General features: G+C 47.2%; 1 protein-coding gene across 6 annotated transcripts in view; it reads right to left on the bottom strand.

Annotated features, from left to right (window-relative positions):
• The window catches only part of MYH10 (myosin heavy chain 10), a 118115-nt gene that overhangs the window by 67003 nt on the left and 29153 nt on the right, over nt 1-21959 (bottom strand). For 4 of the 6 annotated variants that reach the window (XM_059380380.1, XM_059380379.1, XM_059380383.1 and 1 more), the window contains exons 5-7: nt 9553-9655; nt 8961-8990; nt 2407-2499 (exon numbers count right to left, since the gene is read on the bottom strand). In XM_059380380.1, coding sequence (XP_059236363.1) covers nt 2407-2499; nt 8961-8990; nt 9553-9655 — 226 coding nt within the window. The remainder of the gene's footprint in view (nt 1-2406; nt 2500-8960; nt 8991-9552; nt 9656-21959) is intronic. The other 2 variants (XM_059380382.1, XM_059380384.1) reach the window with 1 other exon arrangement.

Here is a 21959-nt window from a genome sequence, read left to right as displayed (position 1 = left end):
TCTCCAGACACTATCAAATGTCCCCCAAGGTTCTCCCATTGAGAGCCACAGATCCACAGTAATGCAAATTACAGCTCACAGCCTGCCTCTGTCAATATGGAAATCTCTCTAATGACCTGTGGTAGCCAACTTCCAAGATGGCGCCAGTAATCCCCAACGTCTGGTGTTGCCATCAGAGTGCATTTGTGCAGTCCCCTCCCACCGTGTTTCAGGGCTGGTCTTTGTGATCAGTAAAATCCATCAAAGGCTTGGATGTACCAAGGCTTGGGTGACTTCCAAGGTCATAAAGAACACCGTGTAGCTTCTGTCTTGCTCTCTTGGACCACCTGCTCTGGGGGAACTCCAGCTGCCACGTCAGGAATGGGCATCCCTCCAGAGAGGAACCAAGGTTCCTTGAGGTGAGGAATCAAGGCTTCCCGCCAAAAGCCACCTGAGTCAGCTCAGAAGACGATCCTCCCGCCTCACAAGCCTTCTGAGGACTGTAGCCCCAGCCAATACCACCTTAGCAACACCTCCATGAGGGGCCCCGAGTCAAAACCACCATCTCACAGACACTCTGAGGTGATACAGGTTTCAAGTCACCGGGCTGAGGGCAACTTGTTACATGGCAACAGGGAACCAACACGGAATTATTTGTCCATCTGTCCCAAACACGACATCACCAGCAGGTAGATGGATCCCGACCACTCAGTAACAGACTTGCAACATTCTTTACCAAAGGGCTGGTTGCAGTTTATCTTTGCCGGGCAAAGAGAAGACCGTCACAAAATGCTTTCTCCTGAATTTCAAGTGTGGCTCGGGGCAGTGGGGGTGGGAATAGACTGGTAACTTGATTTATGTGGTAAAATAAAACATTTTCCACTCAGAATCCTTATAAATCCTCACAGAGATTCACATGCCAAAGCTGGTAGCTCGAGGTATCTTCAATCCCATGATGTGGCCACCAAACACAAGGCTTTCAGAAGCAAGAATTTAGGATTTAAATGTGGCTCAGGCTCAATGCTGATGATCCAGGAGATAAAAACTCTACCAATGACGCATGGTGTCCCAGATCTTTATGAACCCCAAAGTCACAGCCATGCTTCATGCCGACACAGGTGTATTTGTCATCTCACTCAGTACGTAAAAAGCTAAAATCATTACCTAAAGAACTTGGGTTAAATGAATCTTCAAAATTTATCTTACTTATGCGATATTCCAAACAAATACATCCCTATTTTGCGCCTAACTTGGGAGAGCCTCTTGTACTTAAAATTATCTCTGAGGGTGTCACGGGCTGAGTCACGTCCCGCCCCGAATTCTTATTTGAAGTCCTAAGCCCCAGTGCTTCAGAACAGGACTATATTTGGAGACATGGTCTTTAGAAAGCTAATTAAGTTAAAACGAGGTCACTAGGGCCCTAGTCCCACATGACTGGTGTCCTTACAAGAAGAGAACAGGACACAGGCGCATGCAGAGGGAGGTCTGTGTGGCCGTCTACAAGCCAAGGAAAGAGACCACAGAGAAAACCAACCCAGCCGCTACTTCAGTCGTGGACTTCCAGCCTTCAATACTGAGAAAATCATCAGAATAGAAGTCTCTGGACTTCTACAAATACTTCTAATATCAGGAAGGACAAAAAAAAAAACCAAAACCCAGAGAATTAACTCTCAACGATATAAGTAGAAATAACTGAAATTGAAGACCCTCTCCGATCTCACTGTGGAAACAGTCATGCATCTGGAGGACTATAATCCAGGGTAAAAGATGGACGGCAGGTGGGCCCCATTTTGCCATATATGGCTCTGGAGGGAGGTCTGCCACCGACGTATCGACTGTGAGTGGCTGGATGGGGAGTGCAGGGTCTCTGCAGGAAGGCCGATCTGGCCATGCCTAGGACAGCCTCAGGTACTCTGGGACTGATGGTCCAACAGACAGAGAAAGGGACGCTCTCCAGGAACTAATAGAGCCCAACAGCTAAGAAGAATTTTTACAGAGAAGGCACAGTACTGATCCAATATTCTGAGTTCCTATGCTGAAGAATCAGCGAGTATGAACGGGACAAGTGACTATGCTGAACACCAACGCTGTCTGGGACCCACGGACACCCCAGTGCTGTGCGCTAAGTCCTCCACAGGCCTCTCATTTTGCCGCCACATCAAACCCGTGACAAGCATTACAGATCAGCCCTGAAGGCAATTATCCATCCATATAATTATATACAGTAAATATATCACTACAATCACTCCTGGAAAATTGAAAATCCCATGCGACTCATCACGTTTCTACCGGGCAGTACTGGTCTAGCCTACGTCTGTTAGCCTCTCCTTAAAATCCAGGGAGAGACAGTACTCCAGCTGCTTAATCACGTCAGACATCTACCCAGACGTCAGAGAAATGAAAGGTTTCTGGTGCTTTCAAACTTACGAAGCGAGATGAATTATCATTTTTCACAGTCTTCGCGTTTCCAAATGATTCCAGAATTGGATTTGCTTGCAAAAGCTGCCGTTCAAGTTCCCCCTAAAAGACATTACACATATGCACATACACACACACACACAGACACACAAAGCAGATGTATTAATCTCATGTCTATACTCCAATCCTCAGCAGAAAATAGGAAACAAAAACTTGTCCTATTCTCCTCTGTTTCCATTGTGGTGCCACCTGTAACCTTCTTGGCTTTGTTCTTGGTCCCATGAACTCTGCTAAAGGAAAACAATTAGCGTTTATAAAGCGATCAGAAGGAGAAGGAAAGGTGACATGGAGCACAGGAGGCAGGGCACATCTGGGTTTTCATGAAATGAAATGAAATCTAGCAGGACGCTGCGATGAAGACAGTAATACACTTCTGTTCATTTCTACTCTGCCTTGTTCCAGGGAGGCAAGGCAGCCAGTTCTAATAATAACCACTAGGGGCGCCTGGGGGTTCAGTCCTTAAGCGTCTGCCTTCAACTGGGATCCTGATCCTGGGATCCTGGGATCAAGCCATGCATCGGGCTCCCTGCTCCATGGGAAGCCTGCTTCTCCCTCCCCCACTCCCCATGCTTGTGTTCCCTCTCTCACTGTCTGTCAAATAAGTAAACAAATAAATAATCTTCAAAAGGCTAACTATAGAGTCTGTGATAGGCTCTGTGTCTTTACGCGCAAATCCAGCTCTTCGACAGATTTTTACAAACAAAAGATGTTAAGAATATTAACAGGTGCCTTGATCATGACCCATGACAGGAAGCTGTATGAGAAAGCCTGATGCTAGTTCTGGCCACGAAAAGCAGGAGAAAGTGATGCTGTGTTCCTGGGATGTCATGTTAGAACTGCATCACAGGGCTTAGAGAAATCTGTGTTTTACAAACACGGCTCTTACCCCAGGTGTTTCCAGATACCAAGGTATTCTAGACCTAAAGAAAGGATGACAACGCACTAGCAAATGTGATTTTCTGAGCAAAACAGGGTCACAAGGACCCTCCCATGGGAGTCTTGATGGATGGCCAGATGCTAAGTGGAGCACTGTATCGGCAGATCCAGAAAGAAGGACAAATGTTTGCCATGCACACAAACTGGGGCGGGGGAGGACTCCTTCACACAGTGGAAAGGGTGGGGACGCGCTCGGGAGGCACGGGACACGGGGAGGAATGCTCCCCACCCTCCAGTGGTTAGCTGAGCTGTCTAGATCTTGACACGGCTCAAGTCCCATCTACGAATGTGCCAGAAACTTCCTTTCTCAGCATTAGACAATATGCCCCCTGCAGAGGGAGTCTTCCGGTCATGGACGTCAAAACACCAGGTTATTTCTGATGTAGATCCTTCTAAACATTAGAGGCTCCCCAGATTTCTTTTTTAAGATTGTATTTATTTATTTGACAGAGAGCACAAGCAGGCAGAGCAGCAGGCAGAGGCAGAGGGAGAAGCAGACTCCCCACTGAGCAGGAAGCCTGACACAGAACTCGATCGCAGGACCCTGGGATCGTGACAGGAGCCGAAGGCAGACGCTTAACTGACTGAGCCACCCAGATGCCCCTCTCCCCAGATTTCTTAAAATGGGATATCCTGGTAACCAATTTTAACAACTAAGAGCCATCATTAAAGAACAGTAGTTACAGGCATCTGAGTTTAGCTCAGGTCATGATCCCGGGGTCCTGGGATCAAGCCCCGCATTGGGCTCCCTGCTCAGTGGGGAACCTGCTTGAGTTTCTCCTCCTCTGCCCCCCTGCCCCCCACCCTCTCTCTTCAATAAATAAAATCTTAAAAACAAAACAAAACAAAACTTAGCTATCATTCTGTAATCCAATAGAGGGCCTTTCTCCTGGAGGTTAGCACTTGTCTTCATCAGTGTGGCCATAACCAACACCTTGTGAACCCCTTGGTGTCCTAGCTCTGCAAACACTGGGCTCTAGAATCCTCCTTACCTCACTTGGTCTGTGGGATCAGAATGCATAACTTGCATTTTCATAAATGGGGCATTATTCTTTACACTAAACATCCACTGTTAGATCAAAGATCTAGAATAGAGGGCGCCTGGGTGGCTCAGTGGGTTAAAGCCTCTGCCTTCGGCTCAGGTCATGATCCCAGGGTCCTGGGTTCGAGCCCCGTATTAGGCTCTCTGCTCAGCAGGGCGCCTGCTTCCCCACCCCGCCCCCCGCCTGCCTCTCTGCCTACTTGTGATCTCTGTCAAATAAATAAATAAAAATCTTAAAAAAAAAAAAAAAGATTGAGACCAGAGTTCTTAAAATCACACACTATCCTCCTGTCCCGACATAACAAAAATGCTTGACTATTTTACTTTTCGAATGTTTTCCTAACTTGGAGGGAAAATGTGTCCTGCATACCCTGTTTTAATACTCCCTAGACGTGGATGCAAGGACTCTCTTCTTTGTGTCAGTGTATGTGGGCGATCTCAGATTCTGTTCTTTCTCCTGCTGGCTCGTAACAGCTGGTTGTATCCCCAGGACCTGTGTGGGTCCATGTGAGGCCAGAAGGATCCCTATGAGTGTCTGCTGAAGGAATGCACAATCAGAGGTCCCCAAACTGCTAGAAGTGAACGTTAAGGGAGGGGCTGGGGGTGAGCCCAAGGCAGTAGTAGGAATCCTTTCTCTCCCCGTAGGACCTGCAGACTGGGGCACGCCTAGGCCTCTGCTGTTGGGGACACGAGGTTGACAGGGTTGTGGTACTAACTTTTCTCCTAAAGGACTGGTGACATCACCGAGACCAAGTAGAGATCTCAGTAACTCAAGAACGAATCACAAAAAGCTTGACACAAAAGCTAACATCAGAGAACACCCCAAAAGGGTCTTACATTGAGAAATTATCATGAAATTTGACCATTTTGGTGTCGTACAATTTCACATTTTGACTGAACAGCGCTAACATCACTCAACCAAATTATGAAGCCATTTATAAACCCTCAGGGGACAATGACTAAGCGTTAACCCTTCTGCTAGAATCAGATGGGAGATGTCCCCTGTTTCTAGTCTATAGGACAATGAGAAAAGTCTTTTGGGAATGTGGGGGTGGGGGAAATTAGCATTAGCTATTAAAATTATTTTCAAAGTTTTAAGTATGTAGAATTATATGATGCTTTAAAGGATTACCAATCACAATGAAAACCATACCCTTGTGGATATGGTAATACATATGTCCTTGCTGTGTAATACACATAAAAGGACTCTGACATTAGTAAACCTCCAGTTCAGCCAGCAATGGGATGTGGGCTGGGATCGTGCTGGGCTTTGCGGCCAGGCTGGTGGAGCTGCAGGTGTCCCCACTCCCCACAAGAGGGCTGAAAGTCGGTGGGAGCCCCTCACCAACAGTCCCAAGAACCAGACTTAATCTCCATGGGCAGACGGTCATTTCCATACGTGCTACTTGCCATCTGTCACCAGCCTGTCATTTAGGCCAGTAGCTAGGAAGTCACCCCGAAGCTGCCATCCGGATGTGGGTTGAGTCGAAAGTGGGCTGGGAAGATGGGCTGGCCTGAAGACAGTCATCCTTCAGGGACGGTCAAGTTCTAGAAATCAGCTGTTTTCAGATCTGCTCTGAACTTGGCCTGGGTTCAGTGGCCTGGGACTCTGTCAGACTGTGAGGGCCTGTGACAGCAATGTACCGGGAGGGAGCGTGACCCCCAGACCACTTCCAGCTGCCTGGGGGACAAAGCCAAGCCAGCCTTAACCCCGTTAGAAGTATGCCTTGCATTTATAGGTCAATGTTTGTCACTGCTTAAATACTGCGACCTTCCTTTTGAAAATTAGTTTAGATTTGTTTGCATTTCCATCATGAGGATTAAGTGGTAAAGGCAAGCACGAAGGCCTGTGGGGACAGCTCAACAGAATGAGGGCCAACGAGAGCCAACATGGCGACAAGATGGGGAAACTGACACCCTCGTAAATGGCTGGGGGGGGCAGGGAGCGGGGTGCAAAAGAGCACCATCACTTGAAGATCAGCAGGGCGGGCCCTCAAAACATGAAACAGAACACCACCATGACCTAGCAATGTCCCAGGTGCACACCCCGGACAGCGGGAAACACAGGTCCACACGAGCACTTGTACACAAATGTTCACTGAGGCATTACTCAAAGTGGTCCCCAAATGGGACCCATTGGAGTGCCCATCAGCCAGTGGACAGGGAAACGGAACGTGGCTTTATGCATGCTACGACACGGATGAACCGTGCAGACATCACACTGAAGGGAAGAATAGCCCAGAAGGCCATGTTCTCTAGCGTTCTCTTCGTATAAAATACGCACAGCGGGCAAATTCATAGGGACAGAAAGTAGATGAATGGTTTCCAGGGGCTGGAAGGACGTGGAAGGGGATGCCTACTGGGATTCTTTTTGGGGTGATGAGAAGGTCTTCAAGTGTACTACAGGGAAAACTGCGTAACTCAATGTACTAAAAATGGCAATGTGGGACTGTAGGAATGCATGAATTTGATGGCATTCATTAATTAAATTAATTAATTTAGTGGCATGAATTAAACCTCAATAGAGCGGTTTAAAAAAAAACAAAAAAGAATGAGCCAAGAGACAGATAAATCAAGGTGCCTCGAAATACCTTCCCCTTTGTCCTGACGCTTCATGCTACTTTCTGGGGACAAAACACCAGAAACACATCCAAATGGTTCCTGGGACCCTGAGCGAGCTTTGCCAGTCAAGCTCGCCGTAAATACACAACCCAGGGATGTCAAACCAAAGGAGACCCTCGCCAGGTAAAGGCCTGCAACACAGAGACTACTCTGCGGAGGTGACTCTCAGAAAGGGGTTCGGGGTCCCTGGGGAGGGGAGGGAGCGAGGGCAGAGATGGATCCTCCCGACACGACCCCCTCCAGGGTCGCTGCCGCTCAGGAGTAGCCCCCGTTCCTTGAGCTGGGGAAGCAAAGCTGAGAACCAGCACTCTTCTCAGGTTTCTAGAAACAGAAGCACGGCTGGCTCTGGGCTAGACAAGTGGGAAAACACACGTGGGGAAAAGCAGCATGGAAGCTTCTGGGCTGGGAGTTCATGCAGAAGGACATGCGCAGCAGAGAAGGTGCGGGAAAACCTGCTCCCCAGGGACTCCTGCGACCCAAAGGGAGGCATGCGACTCACACACAACGGGGATCCACGCTGTAGTTTAAAATGACATCGAAACAAAATGTTAACAATAAATGATGCGCGAAATTCCACATCATGAATTTGGAAAACCCAAGTGTGCCCGTTAATCACTTCACACCGTTTCACGAACGAAGGAAGGTTTACACGTTCAAAGGTCATGTTAGCTTGTGCCTCAAGGGCACCAAGAAAAGCTCATTTCGGGGCTAGAGGGTCCTTCTATAACTGGCAAAAGAGCCTCTCAGAGCCCTCTAGGATAACGACTTCATTACCCCTTCCAATTTGGGTGAGTGTCTGCTCTTGCTGAAAGGACAAAAGGACTTACAGGCCTTCACAGGCAGGGGACAGCTTTGCTCTCTGACAACTTCAGAATTTTAAGAAAGATACGTGAAAATCCAGGTATCTAGGACTATTCCTGTAGATACCTATGATCATTTCTTTATATTAATAAGTCATTTCTATAACATTATCTTTCCTTGCTTCGTATTTGCTCGAAACCATTCCAGTGCCGGGGAAAGGTTAAGTCCAAGACAGAAGTCCCTTTCCGTCTGGGGCTTCTGGCTTGGGGGCCGCCCTTCCCTCTCAGTGAGCACGAACACTCCAGTTAGCAGAAACACTCCGGGGGGCCATCTGTCCGTTGTTATGCTCTGGGGGACCAGCAGGGGGCGAGTTCTCTAATCAGGAAGAACAACACTCCTCCTCTACCTGCCCCAATACAGAAAATGCTAACGAGGGCGCCTGGTGGGTGCTCAGTCCTACAGTGTCCAACCTTCTGCTTAGGTCATGATCCCCGGGGTCCTGGGATAGAGCCCTGCATTGGGCTCCCTGCTCAGTGGGAAGCCTGTTTCTCCCTCTCCCCTTGCTTGTGTTTCTTCTCTTGCTGTCTGTCAAATAAATAAAATCTTTTAAAAAAAGAAAGAAAAGAAAATTCTACCTTCATCTATTAAATCATTAAACCCTTTAAGGCTAAAACACATAGGAGCCATAAGACATTAATTAGAAACATGTTAACCCCAAAGTCACAAGTCTTCAAGTTGCAGCCCCAGACTTAAAATTTAATGTCGGCACAACGCCGGCCTTCCGTGTATTTAAGGAGAATCGAAATCATTCTGCATGGTCTCTGGCACTCGAAACCCTGAGGGTTCAGTCTTCATAAACATGTGATTCAATGTCATGATAAAGGGGTAAATAAACATCAAAACTCATCTAGAAAACAAATTTGAAGCGAGGGGGCATGCTGCTTGCCAAAGAACACGTCCCTAAGCAACAAATCTCCAAAAGGAGGTGTTCACAGGGGACGTCACTCGGAACTAACCGTATCTGCTTCTAACAGAGACTCAACCTAGAGACAGAAATCAGTGCGAGCATTCAAGACTCAGAAGGGTGAAGAAAAGCACTTGCCTGATGTTTCACTGGCTTAGGCGACTCCTGCTGTTTGTTACAAACAGATAAATGCAAACGTTAGCGAGTCTGGCCCGTTTCGAGCAGGAAGCCACATCCACAGAATCAGGTCAACGTGCAGCTCAGAACCACGAGAGCAGGTGTGGCTGCCTCACCGACCCCTCCTGCAGATCTGCAGATGAAGGGTAGCGGGACTCTCCTGTTCGTACCCCTTTTCTATCATCAGCGGTCCCCAAATTTCTATCTCCATCTCCAGCTGCCGCGGACAGTTAGCAGCAACAGGCTGCCGTGCCACTTTCGGAAAGAACTGTTAAAGACACTTGAGGACCTTCCTTCGGTGGAATAAGACATCTTGGGAAGCAACACTCATCATCGTTAACAGTTCTTCCCGAAGCTTCGGAGAGGGATTAGGCTTCAAGCTACCACCACTAATTCCACTTGGCCTGTGCGAAAGACCTAATTAATAGCAATTTCCAGGTCAACCTGCTCCCTCCCAAGCGGAGGAAGTTTCTGGGTAGGGGGTGGGAACAGACAAGGGAGCGGGTTCTCCCGGCAGTGTGCCGGGCTTCCTGACGCTGGCAGGCAAACTTACAGGAATATTATGGTCCTTCCGTCCTTTATGCGAAGAAGCAACGTGCGCGAGGTACTGAATGACCTTCTTCGTGTTTTCTGTCTTCCCGGCACCCGATTCACCCCTGGAAGAGGAAAGAGCACAGGCCGACTTAAAGAAAGCTGAGCTCACATATTCCCAAATTACAATGGACACAATTAATGGAGTTGGAACAAGAATTGGTAGAAAGTAAAAAAGAGTGTAAGTAGGGGGGGGGGGGGACCTACTAGCAGAAGTTAGAAAACGTTTTAAAAATTTAAAATAATTAAATTAACCCAAACTTTTTTTTTTTTTTTTTTTTAAGGTGCCAGTAAGACAAAGGATAGAGTCATAATGCGGTTTTTTCCTTGGAGTTTGGGGACTCTACCAGAGAAGTGACATTTTTTATAAAAGTTCATGAAACAGGGCGCCTGGGTGGCTCAGTTGGTTAAGCAGCTGCCTTCAGCTCAGGTCACAATCCTGGAATCCCAGGACAGAGTCCTGCATCAGGCTCCCAGCTCCACGGGGAGTCTGCTTCTCTCTCTGACCTTCTCACCTCTCATGTTGTCTCTCACGGTCTCTCTCTCAAATAAATAAATAAAATCTTAAAAAAAAAAAGTTCATGAAACAATTCCTCAGCCCCAGAAGCGCAGCCAACACTGGAAATAGGACTCCTGAAACAGTGAAGATGATTTAATCTGAAGATGTGGAAAGGACTCTGCGATGCCCACTGATGCTCAAATTCAAGTCCAGGCAAGGTTTTCTCAGCGCCTGCCCCCAAACTAGCTGCCAACTGCTCCTTCCCCAGCGCTACCGGTGCAGAAGCTTGTATACACCTTGTCGAACCTTCTCTCGCAAACTGCGGGCTTCGCACCCTGGGCTCCCGGAGACGGGGAACAGGACCCCATGCAAGTGTTTACTATGTGTTTGTGTTAGCTTCTTTTTTAATCCATGTAACCTTGGGCAGTGTCGACACTGAGCCAGAGCACAATTCGTAGAGAAAATAAACACTATGAGTTTTGTTACAAACTGGGACAAATGTCACCGCTTCATGTTTAAAAACAAGGTTGGCACATTTTAAAGGCAGCTTTTTATTTCTACGCAAGGACTAATCTTGAAATTCAGGTAAGCTGCTAGGCACAGGGATACCTAAGTTATGGTCTTTCTGTTCAACTATCAAAGGCTTCCTAAGATCGGATTCAAAGCGAACCTATCTACACAATCAAGAAAATCTCAATTTGGAATAAAAGAAAAATCTTCATATGTGTTTGGATTTTTTCATTAAGGAAGAGAAAAAGCCCCAGAAAAAACCAAAAAACCCCAGAAACAGAAAAAAAGCACCAGAAACCCCCAAATATTATTAAACCCATGGCTAGCCAATAATCCTCTAAGCTTGTTTTATCCAAGGCTTGAAAGTCTAATTTTTCTAGTAAACTCTGACCCTTTCCTGGATGTATACTCAGGATTGTACTATGAACTGGCCCCAACTTAAATTTTTCAGGTTTACTGCTTGCATTATTATCTTAATTCTCTGCACCTATACCTACAATCTTAATTGCAGAGGGTTCGGGCAAAGGGAGCCAACTGACCCACTAGTCCTTTGAGTAAGGAAACCGTCTTCTCCAGGCCCTCACGCCACCCTCTGCACTAGGTAGGATCGTGTTAGAACCTTTCTAGCTACAAGACTTGATTCTAGAAACAACCCACTTACTGGTTTATAAGCATATTTTATATATGAAGCTCCTTAACTGCCATCCATTGTTCTACAAAAAATAGTTCCCTTGTATGTTTTATCATCTACAAGTTTTGAACTGTAGGTACTCAATAGACCGAATTCAAGGGTTTTTCTGCCTGCTGTTTGTGCTTAAAAAGGCCTTTCTTGCACCAGAATGATACCCATCTATGCTCTCATTTTTATAACATTATTATTAAATCCATCTGTATTTTCTTCCAGAACTTTGATGGCTTCACTTTTTACAATGAAATCTTTAATCCATCTGGGAAAAAAAATTATAGTTTGGGGTAAGCATATAATCAGATTTCATCCCCAGATGATTCAGCCCACATCCCAGTATCAATGGTTTGACAAAGACACTCATTATCCCGTGATCTGAACTATTATCTGATATTTACTTCTACATACAGCTTAGTCTAAGGCCAGAAACGTACTGCAAGAGTTTTGAAACAGGACGAGCCACAACAACCCCCAGCACTGGTCTTCTTTAAAACAAAACAAAACAAAACAAAACACCCAAGTAGTCTCTGAAGTGTATTTTTTCAAATAAACCTCAAATAATTTTGTCCTGCTCAAATAGTTTTGTCCCTCACCTCTTCCCCCACAGATAAAAAAATAAAAGGTGGCATTCTGAACTAATATTAATATGCATGCCTTTTTTCTTTTTTCTTTTTTTTTTTTTTTAAGGAGAGAGGACGTCTTCATCTCTAGCTCTCGGGTAAATTTTGTGTTCGTGACAAGCAAGCAGTGTATCTGTCTTATCATCAATCTTTGATATCGTAGGGTCCAGCACAGCAGGGGCCGAATGAATCAATACAGGTCCTACACGTTTCAAGTTTATTCCTAGGCTCTTTTTAATATTTTTTGTTCCTGCTGTTAACATCCTTATATTTTCTACCTGGCTTCCTCTGGTGCCTGGCTAAGGTAGTAACTGCACTCACTCGACAAATACTTAACAAATCGACCAGGGTTGGGTCATTCTTCTGAGCACAAGAGCCAGAGCTGTGAACCTTTGTTTCCATCCTTGCGGAGCTCAAGTTCAGGAGAAGAGAGAAGATGAACCACAAAAACAAGCAAGAGGAGTGTGGGACACGAGGAATGCCTTTAAGGCATCAAGGAAGTGGCTGGGGGGAGCAGGGGGCAAGCAGACAGGAGCGGAGGACACCGGACACCTCCCCGGAGATGCGATGTTCTGGGGAGAGCCTCCCAAAAAGGGAGAACAGGCCAGGGAAATCAGGGGGCACCACGATCAGGCAGGGGGAGAGACAAACGCCAAGGTCTTTGCCAGGAACCAGGGTGCAGGTATAAACGTGGGGCTGGAGGCAAACCAGCAGCGAGGCAGAGAGCTGCAGGGACTCTGGGGGGCAGCGAGAAGCTCCCCGAGTCCTGGGAGAAGATCTGCATTTTATTCACGCATTAATTTCTCAAGAGCGAGTGTAGTGGTTTTTCTCCGTTTTGTTAACTTTATTCAAAATACTCTGTATTTCAAAGCTAATCATGATGTTGGCGGTTGGCTTCAAACAAGTAATTTTTCTGTTAGGCAAGGAAATGAGCCTCTCATTTTGACTGATGATGACTTGTCTGGAAAACAGTTCTGATTGTTCCCTTTCTGCTTAGTTGTGTGTCTCTGTGGTTTCTCCGCTAGCTCCACTCCATTGGACCCGTTTCGGCGTGTCCTTAATACGATCTCCCCCCTCCCTGTCACACTCACTGGTGGTGCTTCAACAATGCTTACGATCTCGGCCACATTTCTGTACATTTCAGGTCTAAGGGGACTTTGACACAGAGGACATGACTGTAAAGACAGAGGTTACCAGCAAGCTCCTGAGAGGGGAGATGGGGAGCCACACATAACCCGTCTTAAAATGTGGCCAGTACCTTCTAAAACAGGAGCCCGTGATGAAGAAAGAACATGGGCCATCTGAGGCCCATCATCACCGCCCAGTTACTGTCCACTTACCTGCTTGCCCACCACTCAGGGAGGGGCACCTTAGGTTACCAAGCCCCGAATTATTTTACGAATCCATAGCTGCTTGCCTTAATGGCTAAGAATGTGGGTTATGGGGTGGGGGCGCCTGGGTGGCTCAGTGGGTTAAGCATCTGCCTTCCGCTCAGGTCACGATCCCAGGGTCCTGGGATCGAGCCCTGCATCAGGCTCCCTGCTTGAGAGGGAGCCCACTTCTCCCTCTCCCACTCCCCCTGCTTGTGTTCCGTCTCTCGCTGTGTCACTCTCTCTGTCAAATAAATAAACTCTTTTTAAAAAAGAAGAGTGTGGGTTATGGTGTCCAGATGAGCTGCCTAGATTGAAATCCTGTCCACCGCTCTCTAGCTCCGGGCTTCAGTTTATACTCCTTTCAGTGAGAGACTAAGTACTTCACAGGCCCCGGAGCACGCCTGTAAGGAGCCTAGCTCTGCCCCCAGCCAGAAGGCTCTTGGCAATAATGCTAATAAGTAGGTATGAGAAGCATGAAGGTATTAACAGCAGTAAAAAAAAAAAAAAAAAAAAAAAAAAGCTAATCCCCAACATGTCTCTGAAAGAGGTGGTAGGATCAAAGGCATAGAGTTAGAAATCTCGAAAATGATTTTTTAAAAGGGCAACAGCACGTCCGTCCCAGACAGAGGCAGAGAAATCAAAGCAGCTTGGACAGAAGTAAAGACAGGAGGGAGCCCATCGGAAAGCTTGGCAGGGGTCTCACCGAGGAAGCGGGTCAGGAGAATCCTCAGAGAGCAGAGCGACAGAACAAGACCTCAAAGCCAGGAGGACAAAGGGATCTGATCTGGTTTCCACCGAGGAGACCAGACCCACGGACGAAGGCGCTCTGCACGGGAAGGCTGCTCCGTCCGTGCTGGTCCACGCGCTGCCAGTGTGAGGTCAAAGAGGAGGACAGCGAGCAGCCTGCGTCTCGTGTAGGACATCAGGACACAGAAGGACAGGGGTTTCTGGCCTGGAGGTGTTCTGGTTCTCTAGAGAGGTCTTTGGCCCTCGGTGGCTTTGCAAAGACGTGCACAATCCCAAATACAACGTAAAAAGCTACAGCGCTAAGAAGGGGGGAGGAAGAGCGTTGACAGGTGATTGATTCCAGGATCTTTCCTGGAGTCCCTTCTGGACCCTGGGTACATTTCCCCAACGAGAAACTCCTCACCCAGATCTGAACAGCTTCTTTTCTTCTTCTGTGGATACATCAACTTCAGTGTAGTTTCAAAAACCCCCTCTGCCCCAAGGTCTCGCTTCAGATGACCTCCGTTTGAACACTAGCCACACATGACATTAGCTGACGACTGCCGACAGTTTCAAAACTCTGTTAGAAAGCAGTTTATTCGCGAGAGCCGAGGTTTTGTGGTCAAGACGAGCCTGGGGTCGGTCCTCCATCCCATGAACACGAGGGTCAGCCTTGGCTACCATGGAACAGGACGACCACAAAGATTCACGGAGGGAACTCTTGCAAAGAGCTGAGTCCCTTTCCTGGCACACTTGCCAAGAACATTTTAAACTTCTCTTCACCAGCTGATCTGAATACTATTTTCTCCCCTATAACTCAGCTATCATTCAGATACACCTATCAGAATCCAAAAACTCCCCCAGTTTTTAAGACTTGAGCACTTTTAAAGCAAGGATCATCTGAAAAGCAAACGGTGGTCCAGAGAAGCTGACGGTCTGGCCTGGAGTCACGGAGCTAGCTCAGGGTGGACGAGAAACCACCAGACATCTACCTGACCCCATGACGCTTTTTCGCCTACACCACACTATTGCCTTAGATGTGTGTTTTAAGCATTTTTTTTTTGGAAGGCAGTTTTAGAGATGGAGAGGAATGCAGAGGTTTCCCAGCTACTCTCTGTGCTGGCACAGGCACAGTCTCCTCCATTAACAACATCATTAAAATGGGACATTTTTTTACCAAGGACCCTACGTCATGATCGCCCAAAGTTTGATTAGGCTTCACTCTGGGTGTGGTTCGTTCTGTGGGTTTAGACAAATACAAACATGTAACGGCGCACATCTATAACACTATATGGGATAGTTTCAGTGCCCTAAAGTCCTCTGCACTCTGCCGGCTCATCTCCCCTCCCTCCCACACCCCCTGTGCTCCCTGTCTCTATGGCTGGAGCCAGACAGTATGGAACCTTCTCAGATGGGCTCCTTTCACGTGCTCGTGTGCCTTTAGCGATCCTCCAGGTCTTTTCATGACTTGAGAGCTCGACTGTTTTCATGGCCCAGCAAGACTCCATCGTCTGGACGTACCAGTGCTTATCTACGCACCCTGCAGAAGGATATCCTGGTTGCCTCCTGGTTTGGGTAATCGTGTACAAAGCAGGTCTTCATGTAGGCATAAGTTGAACCCCAGTGGGCAAATACTACGGAGTGTGACTGGTGGGTCATGGTAAGAATATGCTTAGTTTTGGGGCGCCTGGGTGGCTCAAGTCATGATCCCGGGGTCCTGGGATCGAGCCCCGCATCCGGCTCCCTGCTCAGCAGGGAGGCCTGCTTCCCCCTCTCCCACTCCCCCTGCCTGTGTTTCTGTCAAACAAATAAATAAAATCTTTAAAAAAAAAAAAAAAGCAAACAGTTCAAAATCCAGATGAGTTTAGTCAGCACTAAAATTTCTATAGGATAAAATTCCCGAAGAAAAAAAAAATCTCATCACATCCCGACAGAAGGCTGATGTGAGGCAACCACTGTTTTACAACTGTTACATGATTAAATGCACTTAAAAGGAGAAAGACTTGCATTAACCGGCAGTTAGAAAGTAGTAAATGTAAACAGATTATTCTTTAAAAAGGGAGCTTAGAGAACAGAATCATTTCCTAACCAGGGTGACTGCTCTGTAAATTTCAATTCTAATGAGAGGAAATTCAACATAAGGATACATTCTTAATAAGATTTCACTGCCCATGACACAGGATTAAGTGTAGAAAACATGGCTTTCTCGTGGTAAAGGAAACCCTGCAAGTCCTCACCAGAGGCTCTGGCAGCACATGAGTTCAAGGACCCTGCAGGGGGCTGGACCCATAAGTGGGGGCCCACACTGCCAGGCCTGGGTCTGCAGAGGGAAAAGCTGGGTGGGTAGCAGCAGGCAGAGGAGACCAGAGGGGAAATGAAGATGTTCATCCTTTTGGAGGAAAAGTAAAGAGTAAGTGATTAAAATAGAAAGCTTAGAGAGAGGCAATCCAACTACCTAAATATATATATATTTTTTAAAAACACTGCTTCCGGGGAGCCTGGGCTGCTTAGTCAGTGGAGTGTCCAATTTTAGTATATGTGCTGCTGAAACAAGTACTTGGTAGAGTGTCTGACTCTTGGTTTCAGCTCTGGTCGTGATCTCAGGGTCGTGAGATCAAGCCCTGAGTCAGGCTCTACACTCATCATGGAGTCTGGTGAGATTCTCTCCTCCTGCGCCCTGCCCCACCCACCACTTGCACTCTCTCTAAAATAAATTAATAAATCTTTAAAAAAAAAAATTGTTGCCTCCAACTGTATTTTTCTTTGTGATACTATCACAAAGTATCACAAAGTGTACTAGTATCACAAAGAATACTATTAATAAAAAATAACTACTATGTAAAATTGAGTAAATAGTTAATAGTTAATGTCACACAGGAAACTTAAGCAGCTTGGTTGTGTGTTGGCTAAAGTTGAAGAAATCCCAGTTATAATATTCTTGGACTTCTTTGGTGGCTACTCAAAGACACCACAGAACGGATCCTATTCTCTCAAATCTAAGATACATTGTTTCACATTTTCCTACTTCTCAAGTCACAGTGTAGCTTCTAATAGATATGAACAAGAAAAATGTTATTAAATATCATAACCAGGAGCATCCAAGAATTAAGAAAGAGTGCCGAGGCCAAAAGATCTACTGGGGAACTTTCTCCCAGGGTGACTATAATGTTCCCCAACGCAACAGAGGTTCCGGTTACACAAACAGCCCTGCAGACGTGTATTTAAGATTTGCGTAGTTCATTATACACAGATTTTAGCTCCAAAGAGAAAGATGTAAATACTGGACTTCAGTTAATGTAATGTACACTGAGGTGCTTAAGGGGAAGGGCACCGAAGTCTGTAATTGAACTTGAAATAAAGTTCAATAAACTTAAACTTGAAATAAATCAAGTGAAGGGATTGACAGCTCATCAAAGCGGTATAAAAATTACTTTAAACTGAAAATATCAATCCGCAGCCACGGAAGGAAACATTACCTAACCTTAAGCACAGCCTCCTGAAAATATAGAGGCCATTCATCCCAGGGAGTGTCCTGACTGGAAAAAGACAGACCCAGGAACTACAAAGTCAGCCGTCTGTCAGCATGGTACAGCCCGACAGAACCCTCCACGCTCTCTCCTTGAAGCCCTCTCTTTCTTTTTGGTCAAGCTTAGCATATAAGCCTTTTATTTCTGGATACTCAGCAAATGCTCCTCACGGAGTACTCCCGTGTGTGTGCAGATAATCGTAGTCGTTTCTCCTATTACTCTACGGCCAGTTAATTTGCAAAGCCCCGGGCGCAGGATGCAAGGTGGAAAAGGAAAAAAATTCCTCCCAGCACGAACAATAAAATGGATCGACGGATGGACAGAGGAGGAACACGGCAATATATCGTACAGCAAATCGAGTGAAATATTAATGGTAGAATCTAGCTGGAGACATCTATGGGTCTTGACTCAAAATTCTTTCAACTGTGCTTTATGCTTGGAAATATCCACAATCAGATGACCGGACAAGTTAAAGGGAAGGAAAGAGAAGGTACTTGCTGACGGCCACTTTGTGCTCAAGAAGACAGAAGGGGACTCTACGAGACTCACTTCAGAAATCCGACCCTATTAATTAAGGACAAAGGAGCCTAAAATTACCCTAATTACAAATGCCTGCAGAGGTCACTTCTGGTGACAAAAGTAGATTAGCGTTCTCTATCTAACCTTTCATTCTATCAACAGCACTCATTCCTTCCCTGAGTGTTTCCTGCATCCCAACCTTTACCAAAAGTCCTCAACAAAAATAGTCAACCCAGGGCACCTGAGTGGCTCAGCTGGCTGAGTTGATTTCAGCTCAGGTCGAGATCTCGGGGTTGTGAGTTCCAGCCCCACACCAGGCTCCATGCTCAGCGCAGAGTCTGCAGGAGATGCTCTCTTTCCCTCTCCATCTGCCCCCTCCCCCCACTCGTGCTCAACACGCACTCTCCTGCGCTCTCTTAAATAAATAAATAGATACATCAATAGATAGTCACCCAAGCTCCAAAACCACCTGCTCAGGGAGGAGAGGTCTGCGGAGGTCCACGTCCTGCCCCTGGCTCCCAGATTACTGGATGTGGGGATGTGGGGTACTGTCACCAGACAGCACAGACTGGCAACCCACACATTCTCTTCTGCCTCACTCATGAGCAGAATGTAGTTCGTTTATCCATTTCATGGAGAGTCCCAATGCCTAGATTTCCGTGTGATGATTAACCGATGGTGTACGATGAAGGACGTGGGTGGTCTTTGTCCCTGGTTCCTGGGAGGGAGCCTCTAAGTCCTTGGATAGTCTCTGTCATTTATGGGGGGTCCTGAGAGCTTGTGCCAACGAGGGGACTCACAACAGGCCCCTAGATAGTTCCAGGATGGGCACTGGCCACACTGGAAGACCAGTCCAGAGATCAGAGGTTTGGGCACCGAGTCAAGGAAATCACCCCAATATCCCAGGAGGGGAGAGGGGCTGGAGACAGAATTAAAACCCACGGCCCATGATTCAATCACTCATTCCTGCTTGACAAAACCCCTTAAAGACTCCAGACTCTGAAGCTCGGGGGAGCTTCCTGGCTGGGGATAAACATCCACGTTCTAGGCGGGGAAGTGTCCAGAGGATATGGAAGGTTTACAATGGGGATGCTCCCAGACCTTACCCTTGCTGTCTCTGCTCTGGCTGGATCTGATTCGTCATCCTCGTGAATTATCAAACCCAACAGGGCAGTGACCCCCAAATACATAGCTGGCTGGTCAGAAGTGCAGGTGGCCCGGGACCCCATAAGCTTAAGGCTGGGGTCCACAGCACGAGCACTGTGTGGGCGAGTAGGCCCTGGGTGGGCCGGGTCAAAACTGCATCACAAGACACTTGCAGATCGGGTTCTAAATAACTTAAAAAAAAAAAAAAAAAAGATTTTATTTATTTGACAGAAGAACATAAGCAGAGGGAGAGGGAAAGGGAGAAACAGGCTCCTGGCTGAGCAGGGAGCCTGATGTGGGGCTCAATCCCAGGATCCTGGCATCATGACCTGAGCCGAAGGTAGACGCTTAACGACTGAGCCTCCCAGGTGCCCCAATAACTTTTTTTATTAAAAAAAAAATAATAACTTTTAAAGAACACCAGCCAATGAGATAAACAACAAAAGAAAGCAAAAAGTTAAAGACTACTCTAGAATACAGAATTGAAATGAAGAGACCTAAGGCAAGGATCGTGGATTTTAAAAATGAGAAAAAATACATTAGAGGGGCACCTGGGTGGCTCGGTGGGTTAAAGCCTCTGCCTTCAGCTCAGGTCATGATCCCAGGGTCCTGGGATCGAGCCCCGCATTGGGCTCTCTGCTCAGCAGGGAGCCTGCTTCCTCCTCTCTCTCTGCCTGCCTCTCTGCCTACTTGTGATCTCTGTCTGTCAAATAAATAAATAAAATCTTTTTTAAAACTGGAAATCGGATCCTACATCAGATACTATAGAACTGATGTGGACCTTCTCAGCGTGAGGATAGCCCGCAGTTACGTGGGGACATCCTTGTCCTGGGAAGTCACTTGAAGAATCCCAGGGTGTCAGGAAGTCTGCAATCCAGTTGCAAATGGTAAAAAAAAAAAAAAAAAAAAAAAAAAGCTTTTGCACATAGGAAACTGACAAGGTAAAGGGTATGCAGCCATTTAAAGTATCATTCTGTCAACCTAAAGTAGGTTTGAATTTTTTAAAAATAAAAATGTGGGGAAATGCATCAGCAAAAGTTTTTAGAAGGCTAAAAATGAAGAAAAGTGGTAAAAAAAAATTTTAAATCACAGAAGCTGGGTGATGGGCATACACAGCCCACGTACCATTCTATTTCTGTGTAGCTTTTAAGTTTCAAACTCAAAATGCCTTTTAAAAATGGTATCAGGAAGGTTTTCCCTTGAAAACATACAGTATCACCAGTAATCCATACTTCAGCCTGTCATCTTGGTTCCTACCTCATTGAGATTCGTGCTTTTGTTTGCCCTTTTATCTGTTTCTGAAATATGTTCCCTGTTCAGAGTAGGGTGCTGGGGTCTCCGAGGTTATTAAGACCAGTCGAGGTAGGTCACAGTCCCCACCCTTCCGCCTAGTTGTAAAGCATGGTCTGGGCAACCCAAACAAGGAACCAAGGGCGGCAATGGATATAAAAGAGGGTTGGGGAGAGAAAAATCAGTGTGCGTTGGAACCTGTCATATAGACGGGACTCAATTTGAGGAGATTTCGGTCCCCAGAGGGAAGATGATGGTAAAGGCACAAAGCCAGCCGGGATCCATAAAGTGGGTCAGACCAGAGCTATGGGACCGGCTAGGACCAGACAGAAATGTCCGACAGCTTGCCAGAAACGGGGCCCTGCAGACAGAGGGGTCAGAGGACACGGTGAGATGCTGGGGCTGGAGCCCTGAAACACAGGAGTGGATGGCAGAAATCAGGAAACTGGGTGATGCGCAGCAATGTAGGTTAATTTTTCCGCATGCTGAGTTCAAGCTAACATGTGTTCCTTACTTCACACCGTATGCTGTGCTTGCACCAAAATCCTTGAAAACTGCCACTCCTCTCCTGATGTCCTCCGTGCCTACAGGCTTCAGGGCACCTCCCTTGTCCACCTAGAACACCGATTCTTCAGGAAGCCATCAGGGAGTGTGAGAAGAATCAGGGTCTAGAAACTCATCCAGCTGCAAGCCTGGCCACCTGAGCTAGCAAGCACTGGGATCTGGAAGTACCAGGCACAGCCACTGCCCACAGAGGCCCAAGCCCCCCATCCCACCCTGGGACTCCTAGGAATCCTCCGGGCTCACCACCCTGCCATGCTCAACCCCGCTTGGTGCCCAAGACATCGTCTCCGCGGGTCGCTTGGCATTTTCACAGTCTGCTCCCACGCTGTCCTCTCCCCCGATCCAGAACCACAATCCCGTTTCCTCTGCACACCCCGGATCCCCCTTCCAGAGGGAGCAAAGGCCCCCACACCTGCCACCTCTTCACTGAGCAGTCCACGGACCCCCCTTCCAGGTGAGGACCACCCCCTCTCTCCCCTCCGCGGTGCCCCCAGACCTGAGCCCGGCGTCCTGCTCGCTCTCCCTTACGGTGTCTGCAGACCCTGGCATGGGAAGGAGCCCCCAGCCTGCCCCACCACTCCTCTCCAATGGTTCTGGACTTCTGGATTATTCTCTCCCAGGGAGATCATTAAGAACAAAACCTCTCCTCTTGTTTCCAAAAATTAAGCACATTTTATTCCAAAAGAGTGGAAAGGATATGATCTTGGAAAGAAGGACGCTCCACTAGGTGAAAACCTTTAGCCTTACGAAGGGCTGATGACGCGTCCCTGTGTGTGCATGTGCGCATGCGCGGCTGAGCCCCTCCTCTCCGCAGGTGAGGGACACATCCCAGACCCCGCCCCTCAGCACCCTCAATTCCAGTGAGCTCCCCTCTGCCCACGGCCTCACTGCCTGCTTTTCCTGCTCTGCC

This window comes from Mustela nigripes, chromosome 16 (assembly GCF_022355385.1).
Source record: "Mustela nigripes isolate SB6536 chromosome 16, MUSNIG.SB6536, whole genome shotgun sequence".
Taxonomy (NCBI): Eukaryota; Metazoa; Chordata; class Mammalia; order Carnivora; family Mustelidae; genus Mustela; species Mustela nigripes.
The sequence above is the reverse complement of the archived record's forward strand: the minus strand, read 5'-3'. Positions and strand labels throughout refer to the sequence as shown.